The sequence below is a fragment of the Erinaceus europaeus genome, unplaced genomic scaffold, assembly GCF_950295315.1.
Source record: "Erinaceus europaeus unplaced genomic scaffold, mEriEur2.1 scaffold_399, whole genome shotgun sequence".
In the NCBI taxonomy this organism is placed as follows: Eukaryota; Metazoa; Chordata; class Mammalia; order Eulipotyphla; family Erinaceidae; genus Erinaceus; species Erinaceus europaeus.
The window spans coordinates 24,931-50,764 of record NW_026648258.1 but is presented as its reverse complement, the minus strand read 5'-3'; the positions used below and the strand labels follow the sequence as shown (position 1 = coordinate 50,764).

Sequence of the window (25,834 nt, the reverse complement as noted above, 5' to 3'; positions counted from 1 at the left end):
TAATTATTATGCAAAAAGACTCTCATGTCTAAGGCCCCAGAGTCCTAGGTTCAGTCTTCCATATCACCATAAGCCAAAGCTGATCAGTGCCCTGGTAAAAACAAAACAAAACAAAACAATAAATAAATAACTAAATAAACCATCTGGCAAAGAACAGTGGATTTATTGTATAGGCACCAAAGCACAGCCTTAACCCTTGCAGCAAAATAAAAAAGAAAAGAAAAAAGGATGATTTCCCTTCTAGGTATAATATAAAAGTTTGTTTATTTATGAGAAAGAAAGAGAAACCAGGACGTCACTCTGGCATATATGAAGCAGGGGTGACAGCCAGGACCTCATGATTCCAAGTCCTAAGCTCCACTGCTACACCACCTCCCTGGCTGCAACACAGTTGTTTTTTAAACAACACGAGATCATGTTGACTGTTTTTTAATTTGTGAAAGATCACTTAGTGAGCAGTTTAGCATTTGGGCCCAGAGTTTAGACAGATCCTGGCTCTGCCCTCCCCATACTCCCAAAGTCTCCTAGTAATGCAGCAACCTCCAGGCCTGCTTGCTTCCTCCCCAGGTCATAGCCTCTGTCATCAGACAATGAATGTTCTACTTCTCAGTACTGAATGGTGAATGGCCTTGCATTCTCATTATTTCCCCACTCAGGGATTCTCCCAAGTTCCTATAACAACCTGGCTAGATTCCATCTCATTTGACGTGGTCATCAAAAGGAAAACTTCTGCCACAAGAATAAGACCCAAAGAGCCTGGTCTTGGCATGGAGTGAGGGAGGATTCAATCCAAAGGCCCTAAAGATGAGCCTGAGAATCCCAGACTGAAAGAAGGTAGAACGTGCTCTGGTGCCTTGAGGCTTCACTAACACACAGTCAGGCCCTCTCTAGGCTGCAGGGCTGAAGCTTCAGGCCCCTTGGAGGCACAGCCAAGGCCCAGCTCATCTATCTTCAGTAGTTCATAAGGGCTGGCTCTTCTGGGGGCTGTTTACCCTGCAGAGAAGAGGCCTTTTATTTTAGGGATACTTGAGGGGTAAGGGTAGGGTCTCCCTGTTTCAAATCCTCCTCTCTCTCTATGCATTGTAAAGCCTGACAGAAGAGCACTGGGCTCTCTAGGGGTGGGGAAAGCTGGAGATCAGTAACAGAGTGGCCTTTTCAGGAAGTCTTTTCCACAAGGAGCTAATGGGCAGCCAGCCTTGCATGTAAAGACTGTAAGGGGCCGCTGGCCCAGAGACAAGGGTGTGAGCTTTTCCCTGGAGTCCAGGGTACAAGAAAAAGACAGCTCAGGATGCTATTTCCCAAACTCTACAGCTGGCCTGCTTACCTCTGGCTTTCCAGCCAAAACTCTGGCATTCCTTACAGTGTCACTGCAAGGATCTCTGTGAGCACTAGACGGGGGGCACAGTATCTGGAAACACTGGAAACACAGGCACTGGGGAGGCCTGCTCCAACAGCAGAGAATCTGAAAAGAGGAGACTTTTGACCCTTCTCTTTCCCTCCTCCAGATTCTGAGGGGAAGGAGAAGGAAGCAGTGGGGAGGCTTGGAGTGTTAGGGTGTTAGCCATCTCAGACAGCAAAACAAACAGAGACCTGGGAAAGCAAAGGCATAAAAAGAAAGCTGGGAAAAGCTGGAGTGATAGCTCATCTGGAAGGGTGCCTGTTTTGTCACATGTACCACCTGGCTTTGAGGCCAGCCCCCCTCCCCCCAGCGCAGTGGGGGAAACTTCAATGCTGTGGTGTCTTTCCTTCTCCCCCTCTGTCTTTTTCTCTGTATGAAAAAGTCAGCTCAGAGCAGTAAAGTCTTAGCAATGACAGATGTGTGTGTGTGTGGGGGGAGAATAAGTAAGTAGTAAGCAAGTTGGGGAAAGAGACATCAGGAACAAAACTAATCTTTCTGGGAGGATGGGGGAAAGGCATTATAGGCAACCCCAAAACTAAATGCAAACTGAGTGTAATCCCCGTTTAACTAATGGAGGACAGAAAAATCATTTAAGGGAGTCGGGCAGTAGTGCAGCAGGCTAAGCGCACGTGGCGCAAAGCGCAAAGACCAGAGTAAGGATCCCAGTTCGAGCCCCTGGCTCCCCACCTGCAGGGGAGTCTCATAGGTGGTGAAGCAGGTCTGCAGGTGTCTATCTTTCTCTCCCCCCCTCTGTCTTCCCCTCCCCTCTCCATTTCTCTCTGTCCTATCCAACAATGACAACATTAACTACAACAACAATAAAAAACAACAAGAAAAAAAAAAAAAACAAGGGCAACAAAAGGGAAAAATAAATAAAATATTTAAAAAATTCTAAAACAAATCATTTAAATATTTGATTAACCAGGTCTTTAATATGTTAAACAGTATTATAATAATCTACAAATACATTTATCAGAAATGAAAAGAGATATTCTTGAAACTGTTTCTGTGGGGATACAAGATAGCAGACAACCTGCGGTCTGGGAGGTGTCGCAGTAGATAAAGCACTGGATTCTCAAGCATGGGGTCCTGAGTTCAATCACCGGCAGCACATGTACCAGAGTATGTCTGGTTCTTTCTCTTTCCTCCTATGTTTCTAATTAATAAAGAAAGAAAGAAAATCTAAAAAAAAAAAAAAAAAAAAAAAAAAGATAGCAGATAATCTATCTGTTAAACCACTAACAGGGATAGTTAATTACACTGTATACAGACCCGGAAGTGACAGGCTGGGAAGGCCAAATATGCACAATCTGAATGCAGATGGACAAGAATTTGAAAGTGCAAAAAGGTGCTGACCTTGGCTATTTGTCACTTAAAATTCCATGAAAGGTTTTTAAATTAGAACATCAGATACTGATTAGAATACACTTAAATGGGCATCTCACTCACTTCTAGAACCTTGGTACAAGGCAATTCCACAATGTATATCAAAAACCTTAAAATGTCATTCAAAAATTCTACTTGTAGGAATTTGCCCAAAAGAAATAAAGAGAGATACAAGGAGTTTATGTACAAGAAGACTTACCAGGGACCTGGGAGGTGGTACAGTAAGTTAGGTGCCAGACCTACAAAGATGAGGTCCTGAGATGGGCCCCCAAAATCCCATGTGCCAAAGTGATGCCCTGGTTTCCCTCTCATCCACTCCCTCTCTCCTTCCCTATTTTTAATCATAAATAAACAATTTTTTTCTTTTTTCTTAAGAGTGACATGATTACTATTATATATATAGATCACATTATTGCTTGTAAAGGCAAAAGACTTGAAACTATCCAAATGGTCAAGAGAGAAAATGAGAGGACCTGGTAGTGGCGCACTTGAAAGAACATACACATGTGGGGCCAGGCAGTGGTGTACCTAGTTAAATGTTCACATTATAATGCCCAAAGACCCAGGTTTGAGTCCTTGGTCCCCAACTACAGGGAGAAAGCTTCACAAGTGGTGAAACAGGGCTGCAGGTGTCTTTCTCTCCCTTTAATCTGTCCTAATTAAATAAATAAAGTTAAAAAAAAAAAAAAAACGTACACATGTGAGGACATGGGCTCCAACCCCCAGTCCCTACCTTCACGGGGGTAGCTTCACAAGCAGTGGAACAGTGCTGCACCTTTCTCTCCTCTGTCTCTTCCCCATCCACCTCCTGCGTGTGTGTGTGTGTGTGTGTGTGTGTGTGTGTGTGTGTCCTCTCTATGTAGAGAGAGTGAAAGAGGAAGCAGTATAATTACTATGTGACACAAACTCCAAAGATAACCTTAGTGAAAAAAAATTATTTCAATTAAAAAGAGAAAATTATTAAATAAATTATAAATAATCACATAACGGATTTTTATACAACTATTGGACATGGTTTGAAATAACATTTAATGATGAGGAACAGTACCCATGATATGCTGCTACATGGAAAACAGAATGTCATATATGATTCCATATGTCTACATGTAAATCTTTGATCTTTGTGTGCATAGCTAATTTTGTGCATGTATATATTCCACAGTGTTAATCACATAGTTCGATTGCTCTTTTCCTTTCTCTAAATTTGTATCTCTCATGGTGGGGCCAGGCGGTGGCACACCTGGTTAAGCACATACATTACAGCGTGCAAGGACCCAGGTTCAAGCCCCTGGTCTCCACCAGCTTCATGAGTAGTGAAGCAGGTCTGCAGGTATCTTTCTGTCCTTTCCCTTTCTATCTCCCCCTCTTCTCTCAATTTTTGTCTTTATCCAGTAATAAATAAAATAAAAATATTTAAAATAAATAAGTATCTAAAAATAAATCCATCGAATTGTATCTCTCTATTCTCCTGGTGAGAACTCTAGGTCTTAAAGTCAGTATAATTGCTTATTTACTCTACAGTACACTGAAAACAGTGTCAGGTTATAGCAATACTCATTCTGAGTTAGTGTTAACACTATTTCTGTTAATGTCCCTTATTATGCAGATTGTGAGATGAACATAGAGCCTTGTATTTGCGTGATACAGCTGAGCTGCCTCCCCAGCCCAATTTTTACTCTCTGTCTTCTTTTTTTAATGCTTATTTATTTATTCTGAATTAGAGACAGGGAGAAATTGTGAGGGAGAGAGAGAGAGACCTGCAGCACTGCTTTGCCACTCATGAAGTTTCCCCCCTGCAGGTGGGGATCGGGGGTTTGAACTTGGATCCCTTACACACCATAATGTGAGCACTCAACCAGGTATGCCACCACCCAGCCCCCTTCTCTATATCCTTATATATTTTTAGAGAGAATATGTGCAAGAGAGAGAGGAAGAGACACTAAATCACTGTTCCACCATATGGAATTCCCTTAGGGCTCCCATGTGGTGCTAGATTGAACTCAGGGACTCGTACATGTTAAGGCATATGTCCTACCTGCTGAGCCATCACCTGGTCTCTTCAGTAAGTTTTCTATGTACTTCACAGATGATAATATGTAAACCATTTGTTGCTTTAACTAATAATCTTTAGTCCATAATTAAAAGTAACTCAGAGGCCAGGAAGATAGCTCACACTTGGTAGAGTACACACTTTGTCATGCATGAAGTTTAAACCCCAGACACCATATGGGTTTATCATTCAAAAAAGGAAGCTTCGTGAGTGATGGAATGACGCTGAGGTATCTCACCTTTTCTCTCACCTTCTATCTGAAGAAACAAGAAGAGTTTTCTGGGAATTATAAAGTCCTAGCCCATGAAGTCCCAGAAAATCCCTGGTGACCAAATAAACAACAATAAAAGCAACTTAGCTATCAGCTAGTACCACTTTTCCCCTAGAGGTCTAGATTAAACTCCATGACCCAGTGAAGAGATGTGCTGCATATCTCTCTCTCTCTCTCTCCTTCCCTCCCTCCTTCCCTCCCTCTCCTCTCTCAATTTCTCTCTGTCCTGTCAAATAAACAAGCAAACAAAAAAACTCCAGGAGCCACATGTATTCATTGCCAAAGCTGGTATTCTGGGACTTGCAGTGGCTTCCTTCCCCAGGCCTGACCCTGCATACACTGCACTCTGTGACAGGAGACTCACAGCTCCTCAGATTAGCTACCCAGCCACCCCACACCCCCAAAGAATCTACTCACGAACAGATTTCATGAAATACATTTTACTGACCACCTCCCAGGACTGGTGGAGGAGTGACAGCTCACTAACATTCACCAGCATAGTAGGTGTAACCAGTCTCTAATGAGCCTCTGTCCTTTCCTCTCATTGTAATGACTTGCTCTCCTCCCACTGTTGTTTTCTCTTTTCTTCCTTACTGCTTCTCCTTTTTAGGATCAAAAAGCATAATTCTTCCTCCCTCTGTCAAACAGACCAACCTCCTCCTCTGAAGCATTGCTCAAGACATTCTTAGAACAAAGACAGCCTTCTTCCTAAGAGAAATTATGGTGAATAAAATTTCCTCCGCCTCATTACACATACAAGGGTTGGAATCTTTTACAAGCTTGCCTAGTTATGAATTGCAAACCAGTAGCTACAAAATTCTCTCAAGATGCATCATCTCCATTGACTCAGCTAATGTTCCTGGGTCATCAGATGGTTCCAGCTGCTCAAGAACTCCCAACTTCCAGAGCCACGTCCTCAGTGTCTACACTGTCCCCCACCCCCACCCCCACCCACGACCCCAACCCACAGACAAACATGCCTGTCCTAATCTTCTTCAAACAGGCAACAAATGTCCCATGTTCCCTCTTAGGACACAAACCAAGGGCTTGGGGAGAAGAAGTTCTGTCAACATGAGCCATGGCTTGTGGACAGAGCAGAGCAGAGGGGGATGCTGGTCCTTCTGGTGGAACCACTGGGGAAGGTGTTCAACTAAGAGATCCCTCTTTGTGCCACTAATTTCTTTTCTATTTTATTTATTGGATAGAGACAAAGAGAAATCTTGGGGGGGGGGGTGAAGGAGAGAGGAAAAAAAGAGACAGCTGCAACACTGTTTCACCACTCATGAAACTACCCCGCCCACACACACAAATGGGGACCAGGGGCTTGAACCTAGGTCCTTACAGACTGTAACATATATGTTTTAACAGGTGCACCACCACTTGATCCTGTCATTAATTTCTAAATGCTTCCCTACAGATGGCTTTTCTAAGCATTCTACCTGAACTAGAACTAATGACAGTCTGAGGCCCCACTTAAGCCCTCACAAAGATTTTAGTGTCTAGATCTTCTGTGGGCAGAAGCTTTCCAAAGGGTCAGCAGGCAGTCTACCCATATGAGATGCCTTTGGCAAGCCTACCTGAATCTGTGATGAGGGGAATGACTCTAAAGTTTCGAAAATTGCAGGGTGGCAGGGGTAGACAGCATAATGGTCATGAAAAGAGAATTTCATGCCTAAGGTTGCAAAGTCCCACATTCAGTCCCCTGCACCACCATAAGACAGAATTGATCAGTGTTCTGGGAAAGGAAGGAAGGAAGGAAGAAAGGAGGAAAGAAAGAAAGAAAGAAAGGAAAGAAGGAAGAAAGAAAGAAAATCGTGGAGGCCAAGAAAGAAAGAAAGAAAGAAAGAAAGAAAGAAAGAAAGAAAGAAACAAAGAAACAAAGAAACAAAGAAGGAAAGAGAGAAAGAAAATCATGGAGGCCAGGCAGTAGAGCAGCAGGTTAAGCACACATGGCGCAAAGCACACAGTCTGGCATAAGAATCCCGATTCAGGGAGTCGGGCTGTAGCGCAGCGGGTTAAGCGCAGGTGGCGCAAAGCACAAGGACCGGCATAAGGATCCCGGTTCGAACCCCGGCTCCCCACCTGCAGGGGAGTCGCTTCATAGGCGGTGAAGCAGGTCTGCAGGTGTCTGTCTTTCTCTCCTCCTCTCTGTCTTCCCCTCTTCTCTCCATTTCTCTCTGTCCTATCCAACAACGACAACAACAATAATAACTACAACAATAAAACAACAAGGGCAACAAAAGGGAATAAATAAATAAAATAAATATAAAAAAAAGATAAAAAAAAGAATCCCGATTCAAACCTCTGGCTACCCACCTGCAGGCGGGGGTGAGGGGGGTCACTTTGCAAGTGGTGAAGCAGGTCTGCAGGTGTCTATCTTTCTCTCCCCCTCTCTGTCTTCCCCTCCTCTCTCCATTTCTCTCTGTCCTATCCAACAACAACAGCAATAATAACAATAAACAAGGGCAACAAAAAGGAAAAAAATAGCCTCCAGGAGCAGTGGATTCATAGTGCAGGCACTGATCTCCAGCAATAATCCTGGAGAGAAAAAAAAAAAAAAAAAGAAAGAAAGGAAGGAAGGAAGGAAGGAAGGAAATTGGGGGGCCAGGTGCATCAGATTAACGCACATAGTACTAAGCACAAGGACCTGCGCAAAGATTCTGGTTCAAGCCTCTGTCTCCCCACCTGCAGGGGTGTAGGGGGTCACTTCACAAGCAGTGAACCAGGTCTGCAGCTGTTTCTTCCCTTTCTATCTTCCCTTCCTCTCTTAATTTTTCTCTGTCCTTTCCAATAAAAAAATGGGGGGGGGGATGACTATCAGGAGCAATGAATTCATAGTGCTAGCATGGAGACCCAGCCACAACCCTGGAGGCAAAAAGAAAAAAGAGAAAAGGAAGAGAAAGAAAGAAAGAAAGAAAGAAAGAAAGAAAGAAAGAAAGAGAAATGCTGTTACATTCATTATCTTCTAGTCAGTAAGTAAGTGCCTTGACTTGACATTTCAGTTACTGATAGGAGAAACAGGCCAGAACTGGCTTAATGACATGTAAGGAGGTTGGAGTCTTTCAGAACATAAGAGCTGAAGAAGAAAGAAATGGCACAGGTGGAATGTCAGAAAATGAAACAGTCCAAGGGTGAGAAGAAGATGGACTGGAGAGAAGGAGCACGCCGCCCTGCAGCTGCCCACCCACCTCCCAAGTCCTTGCCCACTTGTGGCAATCTGGAGAGCCCTCAAATACCTCCCATATCCCCAGGGCTGCCACCACCATCTCTCAGCACTTTTCCAAGTCCAGCATCTCCACACTTTAAGTTTAGCACTAGCCTCTGTTGCCTCCTCCATCAAGCAGATGATATTTATCATGCTGTTGTATCTATTTATTTTTATTGCCACCAGGGTTATTGTTGGGGCTTGGTTTCTGTGTGATGAATTCACTGTTGGTATGCTTCTAATTCTGCTTCTAAAAATCCCTTCTGTTTCATTTGGTTTAATCCCCTCTGCTTAACACTGTATTCTATTTACAAAACCACTGTTAACTAAGCACCACCCTCCCTCCAGGGCATTGGTGGTTCAGTGGTAGAATTATCACCTGCTCCGCCCCCTCTCCTTGCCACACCCTGATTTTTCACCAATCTCTTTTTGCTCCACCCTCTCTACATCATATCCTGTTTACACCCTAGTTGGCAAGTATATATAAGGACAGGATTGTTAGTTTTTAGTTTAGTTTAGTTAAGCTTAGCTTAGCTTGGTTTGGATTGCGCTGCGTTCTGCATGAATAAAGAGATACTGCGTACAGCTCAGCCATGAGTTCCTGGTCTTCTGTCTCCTGCCCGCGAAGCTAGCCAGGCAATTCACCACTCCTAGTGACCATTTTCTCCCTTTGGACAGGACAGAGAGTAATTGAGAGAAGAGAAGACAGACAGAGAGAGCGATCCACAGCCCTGAATCACCACTTGTAAAGTCTCCTCTCCCCCTCAAGTGGGGATAGGGAATAGGGACTTGAACCTGGGTCCTTGCACATGGTAACATATGCACATAACCAGGTGTAACTCTACCCAACCCCTCGTTGTATTTTGTTATTTTTTTCCCTTTATTTGATAAGACAGAAAGAAATTGAGAGGGGAGAGAAGACAGAAAGACACCTGCAGTACTTGCTTCACCATCTGTGAAGCATCCCCCGCTGCAGGTGGGAAGTAGAGTATTGAACCTGGGTCTTTGTGCATGGTAACATACGGTTAGCCAGGTGTGCCACTGCCCAGTCCCCTATTGTATTTTTTTTATTGTTGTTGTAGTTATTATTGTTGTTGTTATTGATGTCGTCGCTGTTGGATAGGACAGAGAGAAATGGAGAGAGGAGGGGAAGACAGAGGAGGAGAGAAAGACAGACACCTGCAGACCTGTTTCACCACCTGTGAAGGGACTCCCCTGCAGGGGGGGAACCGAAGGCTCGAACTGGGATCCTTATGCCGGTCCTTGTGCTTCGTACCACATGCGCTTAACCCACTGCACTACCGCCCGACTCCCCCCTATTGTACTTTTACACCATTCTGGAATTTCCTAGAAATACATATAACCTAGGTTAAGTAAATAGTTTCTCTAGATTGGTGATCTTTCACATTTTTATTTATTCTAATTTAAATTTTTGCCTCCAGGGCTATTGCTGGGGCCCAGTGCCTACACCACAAATCCACTACTACTGGTAGCCCCCCCCCCCCATTGGATAGAACAGAGAGAAACTGAGAATGGAGGGGAAGAAAGAAAGGGAGGAGAGAAAGATAGATACCTGCAGACCTGATTCACCGCTTGTAAAGTGACCCCCCACACACACACAGGTGGGGAGCCAGGGACTCAAACCAGGATCCTTATGAAGGTCCTTGTGCTTTGTACTATGTGTGCTTAAACAGATATGCCACTGCCCATCCCCCATCTTTCACATTTTTATATGTTTGCATTAATTACTCTATAGGAAAATCCAGACAGAGCCCAGAAGAAGAGCAGCATTGCCCATGGTAGACAGTAGATCCAGAGAAGCAAGTAATGCCATCCAGAAAAATATCTGAACCATTTGTTCTTGCTGAGATGCAGGAAGAAATCCTCACGTTTCATGTCTACTCCCATTTCATGTAACCTCCCCCAGACACAATAGGAATGATTCTCAGTCTAGTTGTCCAATAGGCCTTGGGCTTATTTCCACCATAGTTTTCCTTCTCAGAGCTGACTAACCCCAAGGCTTAAGCAAGCCTACCTTCAGCACAGAGAAATGCAGAGAAGGCAGAATATGTGGGGCCCTAGAGTATGACTCAAGTCTTCTGTCAGTTGTGTAATCTTGGGAGAGTTCCCTTAACTCAAGTTACCTAAACAGGAAGGCCAACTGGCTAAGAATGGAGGCTGAGAGAAAAGCTTACCTGGGTTCACATCCTGGTTCCACCACTGGCCAGAACTGTGTGCAAGAGACTTAACTTCTGTTTCCTTATCTATAAAATGGAACTTATAATCTGATGAGTTAATGCCTGTAAAATGCTTAGAACACTGCCTTGTTCACAGTAAGTGCTTAATAAATGTTTGCTACGTCCTGTGACAATGCATTCCTAAACACTTCTTGGGGTTGCTGTGATAAACTTGACAATCCCAAGTGTTTTTGGTGAGATATGGAGCACCCAGAATATTGTTGATGGGGATGTAAAATGTACAGTCATCCTGCACAATACTTCGGCAGTTCACTGTGCAGTGCAACATACACTTACCATATGAGCCAGAAGTACTGCTCATAATTGTTTATAAAAGATAAAGGAAAGCACACGTCCACACAAAGAATGCTCAAAGTAGTTTTATTTGAAATAGCCCCAAACTAGCAAAAGCCCAGATGTTCATCCATAAGTAGATAGATAAATAGATTTTGGACTGGGCCAGGTGGTGGTGCACCTGGCTGAGTGCACATTACAATGTGCAAGGACTGAGGTTCAAGCCCCTGGTCCCCACCTGCTGGGGGAAAACTTCACAAGTGGTCAAGTAGGGCTGCAGGTATCTGTCTCTTTCCCTCTCTATCTCCTCCTCCATTCTCAGTTTCTCTGTCTTTATCTAGTAAATAAACAAAAATTAGTAAATAAAAAAATATTCTGGAACACCCTTCCTTTTTTTTTTTTTTTTTTAACCAGAGCCCTGCTCAGCTCTGGCTTATGGTGGTGCAGGGGATTGAACCTGGAACTTTGAAGCCTCAGGCATGAGAGTCTTTTTGCATAACCATTATGCTAGGAACACCCTTTCAATGGAATACTACTCAGCAATAAGAAATGATAACTACTGATATATATAACATGGGTGAAGTTCATGAACATCATGCTAAGAGAAAGATGCCATGGCTACAAAGTACTGATTCTACTGACAAACATTCTGGAAATAGCAGAACAGTAGGGGTAGAAATCAGATGAGGACAGAAAGATAGCTCACTGGGTAGGGTGTGTGCCATACCATGCACACAGCCTAGGTTCATAACCCAGCACTAGGGGAAGCTGCAGCACTGTGATATCTCTCCCCTGCCTCTCTGTTTTTCTGTCTCTCAATCTAAATGAAAAAGAAGCCCAAGAATGGAAGAAGAGAAAAAAGAAAAGAAAAAAGAAGAAGGAGATAGAGATAGAGGGGAAGAAGGAGATGGAGATAGACATGGAGAAGTGGGGGGAGAATGGAGGGTGAGAGGAAAGGAAGTCAGATGAGTGGTCGCCAGAGAGCTTGATTATAACTGTCATCAGACATTATAGAGTAATGGAAATAGTCTGTCCTCATTGTGGCAGTGAACAAATAACTGAATGTGTTTGTCAAAACTTATAGAATAGCACCTATAGAAGGGGAATTATCCCTTTATAAGCCTAATATTATCTGTAAGTTTCTACAGGAGGGAGCTAGGTAGAGAGAGTGTGCAGAGAATACTTTCTGTTCATAAACACATCTGTACTTTTTGAGCCTTTGTGTACTTGGTCACAATGTTATTAAAGCTTCAAATTATAACAATCATGACAAAGGAACAAAAGCATTGACACAGATGACGCACAGATCTTTGAGAGCAACAAAGTATAAAGGTCCCAGGGACTCCATCAAGTCTGAAAGCTCTGACTTACCTCAGTAACAAAGAGTGTGCGAGGGTCGATAATGTCCAAGAAGTGCCTGAAGCGGCCATAGAAGGATGTCTAGGGAAAGGAGAGAAGAGTCGTCAGCCACTGAATACTAACTACCCTCCAAACACTTCAGATCCCCAGGCCACACCTCATCCTTGCTTTCAGGGTCCCTCAAAGCCTAAGTCTCCCCAGGTATGTGACAAATGCAAGCAAGTCTTCATTTTGTGAGGGCAGCTTTTCTAGGTCTTTGAGATTTCTTTTTTTTTTTAAAGAATTTATTTATTTATTCATGAGAAATGATAGGAGAGAGAGAAAGAACCAGACATCACTCTGGTACATGTGCTGCCAGGGATTGAACTTGGGACTTAATGCTTAAGAGTCCAAAGCCTTATCCACTGTGCCACCTCCCGGACCACGCTTTGAGATTTCTAAAGTCATCTCAGAACAACCATTATGATATTCTCTCAGGGACTAAGGAGGTGTGGCTCAAGGGCAGAGGGCCTGGGATTGATCACAGGATTGCAAGAAGGCAATGGAGGCAAAATGAATGTAACTCCATGAGTGGTAGACCAATGCTTTGTGCATACACATTCTGTCATAAAAAAAAAAGTGGAAGGTGGGGTGAGGGAGATGGGAGTGGGTAGCGGTGCACTTGGCACACACATACATGAGTAAGAACCTGGGTTCAAGCGCCTAGTCCCTACCTGCAGGAGGGAAGCTTCATGAGCTGAGCAGAGCTACAGACATTTTTTTAAAAATTATCTTTATTTATTGGATAGAGGCAGCCAGAAACTGAGAGGGAAAGGGGAGATAGAGACAGAGTGACACCTGTCTCTGAAGCAGCCCTGCTTCACCACTCGTGAAGCTTTCCCCCTGCAGGTGGGGGGTAGGGGCTCAAATCTGGGTCCTTGTGCATTGTAACATGTGCACCTAACCAGGTGTGCCACCACCTGACCCCCAGATATCTCTTTTTCTCTCCCACTCTCTCCCCCTTCTCTCTCAATTTCTCTCTGTCTCTATCAAAAAAACAAGAAAGAAAAAAATGGCTATAGAAGCAGTAGATTTGTTATGTACACACTGAGCTCAAGGGATAATACTGGTGGCAAAATAATGGTGATGATGATGATGACAACGCAGATGATGAAGAAGAACCAGGGAGGGAGGTTAGCAGTACAGCATATGCATTAGACCCTGGTTTAATCACTGGTATCATACTACAAGAAGAAAAAGGAGAGGCGAAAGCAAGGGAGGGAGAAAGGAGGGGAGAAGAGAAGAGAGAGACTCAGTGACTGTCTCGGTTTATCCTCAAGACACCACACCCTCCAGTTTCCTCCTGTGCCTCACAATGCTCTGAAATCCACTCCAAGGCTTTTGGCAGCTCCAGCCACCACTGAGCACACAGGTTGGAGATGAGGTCTGGTTTCCAGCCTTCTCCCAGCCCTTCACACCTTCTGCAGCCTCTACCTCCAGAAAAACAGGCAGGGCTCAAGCAAGTCAACACCCAGCTGGTGGTCCTCACATGTTCTTTTACCCACAGTCCTGGACAAGAAGCTGCCCCTCCTCCCCCAGCTTCTGCCCAGAGCAGGGGCCCTGAAAACAGAGGGCTTTATGCTAAGCAGGGCACAGGCATTAGAGCATAATGAAAAGAAATGGAGCAAAGCTGCTGCTGGTTCTTCTCCCTCAGGGACAAAGCCAGCTTGGTCAAGATTGAAGAGAGGAGAAAAGAGCCAAGCTAAGGGACAAAGATGAATACTGCAAACCCTGGGAGTTAATGCCTCACTACACTCCAGGCTCTGCCCCAAATCTTCCCTAGAGCCCCACGAGGTAATAAATGCTCCATCCTCTGTGCAGTGCAGGAAACAGGAATCTCCACACTCTCTCCTCTCTGCTCACACCAGGCCCATGCCACCTTCACCTCTCTGCTCCCTATGGTATCCCCTACAGAGAACTGCATCTCCACCAGACACCCCCCACCCCCCCATCCCAGTGCTGCATGGCACAGACCAAAGTCAACTTTGGACACCAGGCCTAACTAAAACAATTGCTACTCTTACCTCTTAAAACTTGAATGCTCTAAACCACTCCCCATTTATGCATGATGCTCAAACTACTGTCTGGGCCAAAATTCACCTCTAAGAATTGAGATTAGGGAAATAATAAGAGATGTTTGCTTGGGAGTCTAGCTCCAAGATTCAGAATGGGGAGCTGAGTTGGAGATCCTGAACACAGATGATAGTGGTCTGGCCTGATAGCCTACACCCCAACGTGGACTGAAGCCTGACAAGCCTAAGGTCCGACTAGCTCATTGCAAGGAGGAGGTCACACAACAGAGGAATTTATAGAAGCAAAGAAAATCTGGACTAGCATAGAATTCTAGGAAAAGGTAGAATAAAATTTAAGAGAAACAGTACTTTAACTGGCCCAAAGAAAAGCTAAGAGGAAAAGGGGTCTGGACTGAGGGTCTTATTTCCTTGGAAACTATAGGGTGGGGATAGATAGCATAATGGTTATGAAAAAAGACTCATGCCCGAGGTTCTGAAGTCCCAGGTTCAATCCCCTGCACTACCATAAGGCAGACTTGAGCAGTACTCTGGTAAAAAAAAAAAAAAAAGAAAGAAAGAAAGAAAAGAAAAAAGAAGAAGAAGAAAAAAAAGAAACTATAAAGTTAAGATCAGTGTGCAATTTTGGCTCCAGAAACTTCTTATTCGAATCTTGGCCCTTGAGTGGCATGGACACACAAATCAAGGGGGGTGGGGTGGGGGGGACAGGAATGCTTTAGAATTACTGATGTCATTTTAAATAAGGTTTGAGACAATTTATGATCTTGGTGATTGAGATTTCTCAGTGAATATAAAGGAATGATTATTCAAAGAAGAAGCAACTTGTTTTGATACTCTGTAGCTGAAGTAGATCCTAGAGAGAGACTGATTCTTTGTAACTGGCTTTGCATACCTGCCTTCACAGCCCATGCATAGGGAAGACTTCCACTTCTCAGTTTGATTTGCTTTTCATTCTCTCAAGTTTAAATTGTATAGTTTTATATTTCACTCCAAAATATAGCCACACACCCCTCCCCCACTTTTACCCAATCAGACTGTCCTGGATGATTTTCCTCCTTCTTTGCCAAAAGAATGAGTCATTTACCTTCTTCTTTTGCATTCTATTTTACAAGAAAGGTGAGTCAGCTCATTCCCAGCAGGGGCTCTGGGCCTGCAGTAGCAGGCTGCCTTCAGACTGCCATGGCCCCAGTAGGTGAACCAGTCTTGGAAGGAGCAGCTCCGTGGAAAGGCCCAAGAAGAAACTGACAGCTCTCCCATCTCCAGACCTCTCTAGACTGCTGCCCTCATCAACTAGGAATAAAATATTCACTGACCCTGTAGCATTAAGGCAAAGGCTGAACCAGTTCAGTATTCCTCAACCAAGGAACACTGAGTAGCCTGGATATTCCTGACAGCAGGCCAGTCATCCAGGAATTGGAATCAGTCAATCCAGAGTAGGCTCTAGGCATTAGTATCTATTTAAAAACCTGCCCAAGCAATTCTAATATGCAAAAGGGGTCGAGAGTCACTGGACTAGAAGCCAGCCCAACAACCAGGCCTGGGACAGTCTCTCTAGCCCATTAGATGTAAAAATTAAAACACACTAAAGTCCTTTCATTTCAGAACTGTATTGTAGGCAGCTACTGAGACACTTTCCCCATTACCTCCCAACTCTCAACCCACACAAATCTCTCAACCTTGAAGTGAGAAGCACATTTTCCTACACAGTGGGTTTCCTATAAAGCAGAGGGAGCCCTGTTCAATCACTCACACAAACAGCACACTCATAACACCAGTTATCTTACAGATATAGAGCAAGGAAACTTGAAACAAAAAGTTCTAGATAGACTAAAAGCAATGGGAAAAAGTATTTTTCCTCAAGTATTTACTCTTCACCCTGGGGTTCCAAGTTGGAAAATAAATAAACTGAAAATGATGAGGAAATTAACAGAAAAGGAGGTAGGTGAACAACTAGGTCACAGAGCTTTCCATGTGTCCCTTTGCTAAGCAGTTTGGTGCAGTGATTAGACACATGGACTTCAAGTCTACAGGAAAAAATAAGAGGACAGAGGAACATATTCAAATGTACTAGAGAGATGCCATCAGTTCCATTCAGAATGAGGGGGAAATGACAGGACAAACAAACCAGTATTTTTTTTTGTTCCCCTCAGAGCACTGCTCTGGTTTATGGTAGTGTGGGGGGACTGAACCTGGGACTTTGGAGCTTTAGGCATCAGAGTCTCTTTGCATAACCAATATGCTATCTCCTCCACAAACCAGTTTTCTTTTTCTTTTCTAACAACAGAAAGAAGGGACAAGATGGTGGTGAATCTGGTAGAGTGCACGGTTCCATGTGCAGGGACCCTGGTTCAAGTCCCCAGCCCCACCTCTCCACTAGCACTGGGAAGCTTCACAGGTGGTAAGGCAGTACTGCAGGTATTTCTTTTTCTCTCTTCATATCTCCTTCTCCCCTCTCAATTTTTCTCTATCCTATCAAATAAAAGAAAAATAAATGGCCACTGGGAGTTCTGGATTCATCATGTAGGCACTGAGCCTCAGTGATAACCCTGGTAGGGAAAAAAAAATTTTTTTTAATAGTAATAATAGAAAGAAGAGGGGAGACCAGGTGGTGGTGCATCTGGCTGAATGTACATGTTATAGTGTGCAAGGACCCAAGTTTGAGCCCCTGCTCCCCATCTGCAGGGGGAAACTTTGCAAGTGGTGAAGCAGGGCTGCAGGTGTCTCTCTGTCTCTCTTCCTCTCTCTCTCCCCTTTCTTCTCAGTTTCTGGCTGTCTCTATTCAATAAATAAAGATCATTAAATTTTTTAAAAAGAGAGAAAGAAGAGGGGAAGAACCAATGGATTAAAAGAAACAAGAGAGACATATCAGTGACATATAATATGTGGGTCTTTGGGCTTTCTGACTCAAACTATAGGAATTATGCTTTTTTTCCCCTCCCTGCAGATGTAGAACTGTCCCAAAATAAAAGTTGGGGCTAGGTGGTGGCTCCCCTAGTAGGATACATGCTACCATATGCAAGAACCCAAGTTCAAGTCCCTAGTCTACCTGCATGGGGAATGTTTCACAAGCACTGGGGCAGTGCTTCAGGTGTTTCTCTCTCTCTCTCTCTACTCCCATCTATCTAAAAGAAAGAAAAAGAAAAACCTGACTACTAGGAAAAGTGCAGCAAAAATAAATAAGTAAATAAATGCTTGTTTACAAACTAATCCCAAAATGTTCTAATTTTTTAGAGATACTTAACAGCAGGTATAATGAAATAATAGACTCTCCTGACTCAAATAATTCATTGGCTAGGGTGGGAGTGTATAAAGGAATCAAGGCTGGCCTTAAATTGGCAACTCTTTAATATAAGTGATGATTGCATAGTTCATTGACAATTGTCTTCACTTGCACATGTTTAGTCCATAACTTTTTAAAAGTTGACTATAAACAAATGAACAGGGACCGGGTGGTGGTGCACCTGGTTGAGCGCACATGTTACAATGCGCAAAGACCTGGGTTCATGTGGGGTTAATTGTGAAAGCATGGTGAGAGCATAGAGGAATGCCCATCATACAGATGGAGGTCTGAAAAGATACCCCACTTGTCAGCTTCTCCCTTTCAGGGGTAAAAAGCATGGAGGGAAAAGCTTTCCTGACTCAGTTTCCCTTTGTCAGTCTCCCAAGCATCCCAGGAACCTACACCCCCTAACACTTAACTCATTTCCTTGTTATAAACCAAATGGTTTGCCTGCTTAAAGTTCACTATAGTTCACCTGTTGTGATCACACATACTCCACATATCACCATTCTGCCTTGACCAAAAGGCTCTTCCTTCCTATTTCCTTAAACCCCTCCTCCACTTTGATCTCTTAACTCTTCTATCTTCCTTCAAGGCTCCTCTCTGTCTAATTATCCCTTGTTGAGATAATTAACATGTCCTTCTAAACACCTTCAGCTAATTGATTCTCTTACCCAATTGCCACTAATCATTCCAGAACTCTCCCCTCTACCACTATCAATTCCTTAGAACCGTCACCCTGGAGGTTCTGACCTTCCAAAGCCCACCCTTACCGCCACATGTGAAAAATGTCCTTTGCTCCCTTCTGCTATTTAAACCTGCCTTCTGTACAATAGATAGATCATTTGTGACTAAATAGTCTCCTGGTCTTTTCCTGTTGTTAGCCACTAGAGCTAACACGAGAGGCCAGTAGTATGGCTTACTTCTGCTGGGAGGCCCCCTATATGAGTACCAGCAGGTTCAAGCCTCCAGTCCCCATCTGCAGAAGGAAAGCTTTGCGAGTGGTGAAGCAATGTTGCAGGTGTCTCTCTGTCTCTCCCTCTCTATCACCCCCTTCCCTCTAGATTTCTGGCTGTCTCTATCCAATAAATAAAGATAAAAAAAATAATAAAATCCAGACTCTGTCAGTCTAGGAAGGTAATATAACATATGCTATTGTTTTCTCATCTGTAAAATGAAAGATAATTATGGGCTGGAGAGATAGCATAATAATTATGCAAAAAAAAAGCTATTCATGCCTGAGGGACCAAGGTCCCAGATTCAGTCTCCAGCACCACCATAAGCCAGAATTGAACAGTATTCTGGTAAAAAATAAATACATAAATTGTATCTGCCTCACATAGATGCTGTGAAAATCAAATCAGTTTGGGGGCCAGGCAGTGGTGAAACTGCTTGTGTACACATCTAACAGTACAGAAGGACCTGGGTTCTATCCCCTAGTTCCCACCTGCAGGGTGGAAGCTTTGTGAGTGGTGAAGCAAGTATTGTAGGTATCTCTCTCTTCTTGATCTCTCTCTGGCTCAATCCAGTAAATAAATAAATAAATATTTTTAAAGAGTTTTCTTAAATTTAAATCAATTTGCAAAAAGCTGATAAATATGATTGGCTTTCATCATCATTTTATAGGGAGATAGATGATCACATCCCCAAAGCCCAGCAAGGCAAGCTACCTTTCTCCACTCTGGCACTACTCTGCTCCCTTCCTCCCCTAGTCCTCCTGCACATGGAGATCTCTGAGAGATGAAAGGAAGAAAGATTCTGGGGAGACTACAGGGAGTGTGCAAAACTTTGGCACCCGGTATTGCTTAATGCAGGAAACTGAGTGGGTTTAAGGTTTGTATCCCTGGAGTGGGACCCTGGATTACAGATCGCTCACAAGCAGACTTTGGCAGGCCTGCACTGGGCATTGTGAATACACCTTAGACATCTAATGTATACAAGCACCAAGGGCAACTAACAATGCAGGGTAGGCTCTGAAGGCATTTATCAACCCAGCACATACATGGCAGAACATTTTGCCTTTAGAGTTCCCTTCTAATAGACACTCAGCCCCACGCCCACCTCCCACTGAGATGTCTCAGGGTCAAGAAATTGTTAGATGAAACTGTTAGATGTGTCCTTACTTGGCTACAATTTTAAAAGATCTCCAAGGAAGAGTTTTGAGAGATGTTGGCCCACCTCTCCAATCATAACTGTGTAAATCAATTCCAGTCCACAATGACTTAACAGAAGTGTCTGCAGTATACTTATTCATCAAATTATTAACAATTATCTCCAGGTACTGTACTGAGCCCCAGAGAGCCAGTGGGAAATGAAAGCAGGTAAAGCTCCTACTGGTCAAGAAGGGGAAACAAATGGCAATAAAATAACCACCCAAAACTAAATATTGGTGCACCCATTAATAAAGGGCACACATTACCATGTGTGAGGACCCAGGTTCAAGTCCCAGGTCCCCACCTGCAGGAGGGTGAAGTTCCACAAGCTGTGGAGCAGCGACATAGGTGTCACTTTCTTTTTCCCTTACTATTTGTTCAGTCTATCAGAAAAAGAAAAGAAAAGAAAAAAAAAAAAAAGCAAGGGGGAGGGTGCTGGTAATGATGGAATCATTGTGCAGGCGCTGAGCCCTACAGATAACGCTGTGTCAAAAAAGTAATGAATCGCCCCAAAGCAATATATATACTGAGATAGGTGCTTGGCAACAGGGGAACACAGTCAAGAACTGGGCCTGTGGGTAGGAGGACAGAAACAGCAGGGAAGTGGAGGAATGAGGACGATAACTGAGGGAGGTGATAAAGGCTTAGTGTCCAGAGGAAATATGATGGATTTAAGGAACTGGACAGAGCCGCTGTGGTGGAAAGGAAGGCTTAAAAGAGGAGTGAGTGTGGCTTCAAGTGGAGGAAGAAAAGTCAGCTGGAGTGGGTCCAGCAGACCTTTGGGGCTCTTTCAGAAGCAGAGGAAGCCCAGGGTAAGTATTCAAGTGTGTGGTCAGACCTGAACTCTGCCATGCAGAAGAAGGAGAGGTTGGAAGGGAGACAAAAAAGAAAAAGAGGGACCTGTTTGGAGGCTCCTGTTGTGATTAGGTGACAGATGACAGGTTTTGATCTAGGATTCCCCAGGAGACCAACAGACTGGTGAATTGTTTAAAAGCTGAGAACAGTGGGCTGTTTATTGGTATTTTTGAGGGTGAGGTTGAGGAAGGCAAGCATACAAATGACTCCCAGGTTTCTCAGGAGCCATTTAGGTGGCAGGTTGGGCTGCCTGCACAGCCAGGGGAGTGTGAGGGAGGAGAAGGTGTGGGGGCAGTACCTATGGATGAATCACAAGCACTGTGCTTTATGCTGGTCACTGTGCAGGAGGGCAGTTAGAAAGCAAACAATAGCACACACAGCAAACCCTGGTTGCCCTCGAGAGCTGTGCCAAAAAGAGGTGCTAGACATGGTTGCCAGAATTGGGTAGGCTCAACTGTGCCACAGTGGTCAATATAGCAAAGAACTAAGTCATTGTAGCCCAAGTTCTGCAGAAATGTCTGCTAGAGGTCTAAAGGACTTTTTTTTCAAAAAGGCCAAAAAATGAACCCCATAAAGCTTCATTCAGCATATTACTATCTGCCTAGCTATCTCAAAGGTAAGATGGAGACAAGAGGAAGGCAAGATGAGCCTCTTCTCTCAGAAGCTGTGCACAGAGGTTAAGGAGGCCAAATAAGCACACAGAGAATAATTCAAGGATCACAGGGCAGATTCCTGGGAACTCAGCATGGGGTGGGGGGTAAGGTAGGAAGGGTACAAGGGATGGTGTGTGCATGGGGACCAGACAGGAGACAGTCAGTGACCTGTTTCCACCAGGGGTAATGTCACAGGGGAAGAAGGCATGAAGTGTTTCCCCAGAGGGAGGCCCAGACTGGCCTTGAAGCAAGAGTTGAGGGTGAAGGAAAAGGGTCAGTCAGTAATGGCAAATCAGGCAGAGGCACCTCTGACAGAGTCACTAGTTGTTAAGGGTACCCTGCACTGCAGGAAGAAGAGAGCTCCTCAGCTCTAGCATATGGTGGTGCTGGGGATTGAACCTGGGAACTCAACCTCAGGCTTGAAAGTTGGTTTGCATACCATTATTTCTGAAGGAATTAAAGTCCTGTTTAAGAACAGCGGGGCCATTTTTTTCAGAAGGTTTAAGAGCTCGGTTCCTTAACGACCAGCAGAGCCCAGAGTCCACTTTGCTGTGACACCAAGCCCTCTTGCAAAATACACACTCACACGCATATGCACGCGCGCGCGCGCGCGCGCGCGCGCGCGCGCACACACACACACACACACACACACACACACACACACACACACACACACACACACACACACACACACACACACACACACACACACACACACACACACACACGCTTAGCCCCAAACAACAAAACCATGGGCACCGACCTTTACGAAATTTCCTTTCTTCCTGAAAACTTCTTTCTTTCCGCCTCTACTGCCCACCCCCAGCCTAGGCAAGCCTCTCTGCTCTTTGCCCAATCAAGTCCATCTCCTCTGTGCAGGAAGCACCGGTGGCCGGCTACGTGCCAGCCTCCTGGCTTCCAAGCCCCAGCGGCACATCTCGGCTGCGGGTTCGATTCCCATCTCCGTAGTTGGGGGCACGTTAGCGATGCCTGGGTGTGGGGTCACAGAGGAAAAAGACCAATGTCTCTGTGCCCTCCTGAAGAGTCCGAGCGGGTAGGGCAGAGCTGAGCGCTCCGCCGAGCCAGGGTGCGGGTGTGGGAGCCCGTCGGCAGTGGTTGCAGTGGGGCTGGGGCTGGGACGTGCTGCCACACCGCGGACCCTCCTGGAGCGGCCATACAGGATGACACAGCGTTTCCTCTGCATCCTGGCTCTCCCCGCTCGTCCTCTCTCCATCCCCAGCCGAGCATCAGTCTGCTTACTCGCCGCGTCAGTGAATGCCCCGCCAGAGGGGACAGAGTTCCCTGGCCGTAGACGCCCCGTGCCCGGCGGCCCTAACCCTTCACGCAACTGTGGACCCGGCTTGGGTGCAGGGCTGGGAACATGACTGCTGAGCGTGGATGCAGCCCGGAGGTCCCGTCTGCAGCTCGGAAGGAATATCAGTGCCCACTCGGGGGAAAAAGTTGGAAGGTATCTGGGCAACACCAACTTCTTATCCAGGCCGGGACTCGAACTTTCTGCCTGGAGTGGGCGGTTGCACAGCCCAAAGCCACCCTGGACAAGCCGCTCGCACCCAGGCGCCCGGAATCCCGGGCCGCGGCCCGCAATAGCCAATCACAGAGCGCCCCGGGCGGTAAAGGCTGGAGGGCTCAGGCAGCCGCGGAGTGACGGCGCTCCTGACCAATAGGAAACCAGGATGGAAGTCCTCGCCCACCTCACTGACCAATAGGAAAGGGACGGCTGTGGCCGAGGTAGCCGCGGCAGTAGCCGCAGGCTTCCCGGGTGGCCGCGGGTCGGGGACCCGGGGACCCTAGGTCTAAAAGAGGTTTTGAAGAGGAGTTTGCTTGACCTCCCCATGCCACCCGCCGACCCTCAGGTCACAACCTGGTCCTCACCTGCTGGAAGCGAGGTTTTCCCAGCTGGAAAGGAGGTGCATCGGTAGAGGCGGTAGTGGCACTAGCGGCCGCCGCCGATGCTGTAGTCGCTGTATCCGCCATGGCCACTGACGCCCGCAATCTCCGGCCCTTTTAAAATGTCCCTCCTCGGCCCCCGCCACAGCTGCTTCTCCCGATTGGCCGCCAGCAACCGCAGCGAGTCGGAGGTGCAAGGGGTTGTGGGGAGTGTAGTTTCTCTTGTCGCGGCGCTTGACAACCCTGGACTGCGGGAGACTTGCGCCAACTCTAACCCAGTCTGGGTCCTACCTGGGCTTTTGCAAGGGTGGAACGTCCCAGAAGAGTGTGCTTGTACGACTCTAAGGCCCCCGCCGGGGACCACGAAAAAAAAACCTTTCCTGGCTACCTGCCCCTGATATTTTCCATTGCCGCGGTGGTGGCCATAGCTCCTGGAGCTGCAGCCCAGCAGATCCCTATCCAAGCGTGCCCGAACTGGGACCCAAGCCAAAATTTCGTGAGAAATAGGGTTTTTTAATCTCCAAAGACAAAAAATAAATAAAAAATTTTAAGTTGCACTGCGGAATCTTCATGCAGTTTTCCTTTTTTAGAATTTATTTTACTTGCTAAGACAGAGAAAACTCTGATAGGATAGAGAGGAGAACGGTAGATAGACATCTGCAACACTGCTTCACCACTTCTAAAGCTCCCCCCAACCCCGACGAAGGTGGGAACCAGAGGCTTGAACCGAGGTCCTAGCACATGGTAATGAATGCTCATGGTAATGCTCCACCAGGTGCACCGTTGCCCGCCCCCCATGCAGTTTTTTCTCTGTAGCCACTCTGTTCCTCGCCCTGTGCTCTTTCTGTCACATTTCCTAGAACATATTGGTCATTCAAGACCCCATGACTCTTGAACACTCTGTACCCAGAAGACCCTAAACTTTTGATCTTCTACTGACACTGGTTCACGTTGTCACTGTAATTTCAATATTAATTTGTTTAATATATTTTACTTATTTTAATGAAAGAGATGGGAGAGAACAAGTAGAGCACTGCTCATCTCTGGCTTATGGTGGTACTGAGGATTGAACCTAAAGCTGTAAAGCCTCAAACATGAAAGTCTTTTGCATAACCATTATGCTGTCTCCCAACCCTTTAACCTCAATGTTACATGTCCCCATTCTTGCCCCCCCTTTCACAAAATCTCCTACAGGTTTCTGTTGTAGCCAGCACTTTTCATTTTTAGCCCTTGCATGTATGTTTATGGTTTTGAATGTCTTTCCTACTGTAAGATTCACAAGGGAGGGGAGTCGGGCTGTAGCGCAGTGGGTTAAGCGCAGGTGGCGCAAAGCACAAGGACCGGCATAAAGGATCCCGGTTCGAACCCCGGCTCCCCAACTGCAGGGGAGTCGCTTCACAGGCGGTGAAGCAGGTCTGCAGGTGTCTATCTCTCCTCCTCTCTGTCTTCCCCTCCTCTCTCCATTTCTCTCTGTCCTATCCAACAATGACAACAATAATAATAACTACAACAATAAAAACAAGGGCAACAAAAGGGAATAAATAAAATTATTTTTTAAAAAAAGATTCACAAGGGAGTTATGACTTTGATTCACTAAATCCTCAGTGTCAGGTATAAGAGGTTCACATCAAGCACTTAAATATTTGTTGGTTCTGTGAGTTGAATAGCAGGGGCTTAAGAGGCCCTGGCAGTGGCTGCTTCCTCTGGTCAAGCAAGAAAGATTCCCTCCTGGGTCTAATTCAGAAGGCAAATAATTTAGAGTGGAGAATGAAATTCTGTACTATTTCTGAAGTACCAACTACAAGGCTTTAGGTAGATTACCATGGACTGGAGAACAAGAAAGCAACAGGCCTAGTAAACACACTTTTGGAGACTAAAACAGCAGAAATTTCTGTTTATCTAACTGGTGATCTAGAATGGTGGGAGTAGAAGGAAACTGTTTCACTCAGACAAAAGTAGGGATAATAGGGGGTTGGGCAGTAGCGCAGTGGGTTAAGCACACATGGCAGGACTCAAGGACCGGCTTAAGGATCCCAATTTGAGCCCCCAGTGCCCCACTTGTAGGGGGTCGCTTCACAAGCGATGAAGCCGGTCTGCTGGTGTCTTTCTCTCCCCTTCTCTGTCTTCCCTTCCTTTATCCATTTCTCTCTGTCCTATCCAGCAACAATAATAATAATAACCACAACAATGATAAAAACAAGAACAACAAAAAAGAAAACAAATCAATAAAATATTTTTTAGTGGTCTGGGAGGTGGCGCAGTGGTAAAGCTTTGGACTCTCAAGCATGAGGTCCTGAGTTTGATCTGCGGCAGTACATGTGCCAGAGTGATGTCTGGTTCTTTCTCCCTCCTCCTTTCTTATAAATAAAATCTTTTAAAAAAAACTTTTAAGTAGGGATAATAAACTTCAACCCAAGAGAACCCTACATTTGGTCTCATAATGAGATGCAGGGGGGCTGAAGAGATAGCATAATGGTGATGCAAAAAGACTTTCATGCCTGGAGCAGCAAAGGTGTCAGGTTCAATCCCCTATACCATAGCCAGAACTGAACAGTGCTCTGGCAAGGGGGTGGGGGGGGGGAGATGAACACAATCAGGGTTGGTTTGTCTTTGTCTTTCTGGAAACTGCGTGATCTGTAACACTCAGTTCATCATTAACAGTTGAAGCTTAAGAAACCAACTTGCTAAAGTTGGAGATTCTCATTAGCTTTGAAG

At 45.2% G+C, this 25,834-nt stretch overlaps 1 protein-coding gene across 1 annotated transcript in view; it reads right to left on the bottom strand.

The window, feature by feature from the left end:
• LOC103114058 (sideroflexin-5) overlaps positions 1 to 23,272 on the bottom strand; it is a gene marked incomplete at its 3' end in the record, with an annotated part of 71,802 nt that extends 48,530 nt beyond the window's left edge. Inside the window, exons 1-3 of the mRNA XM_060184873.1 lie at positions 23,105 to 23,272; positions 12,214 to 12,282; positions 1,325 to 1,462 (exon numbers count right to left, since the gene is read on the bottom strand). Coding sequence (XP_060040856.1) covers positions 1,325 to 1,462; positions 12,214 to 12,282; positions 23,105 to 23,206 — 309 coding nt within the window. The remainder of the gene's footprint in view (positions 1 to 1,324; positions 1,463 to 12,213; positions 12,283 to 23,104) is intronic.
• Positions 23,273 to 25,834: the final 2,562 nt, after the last annotated feature.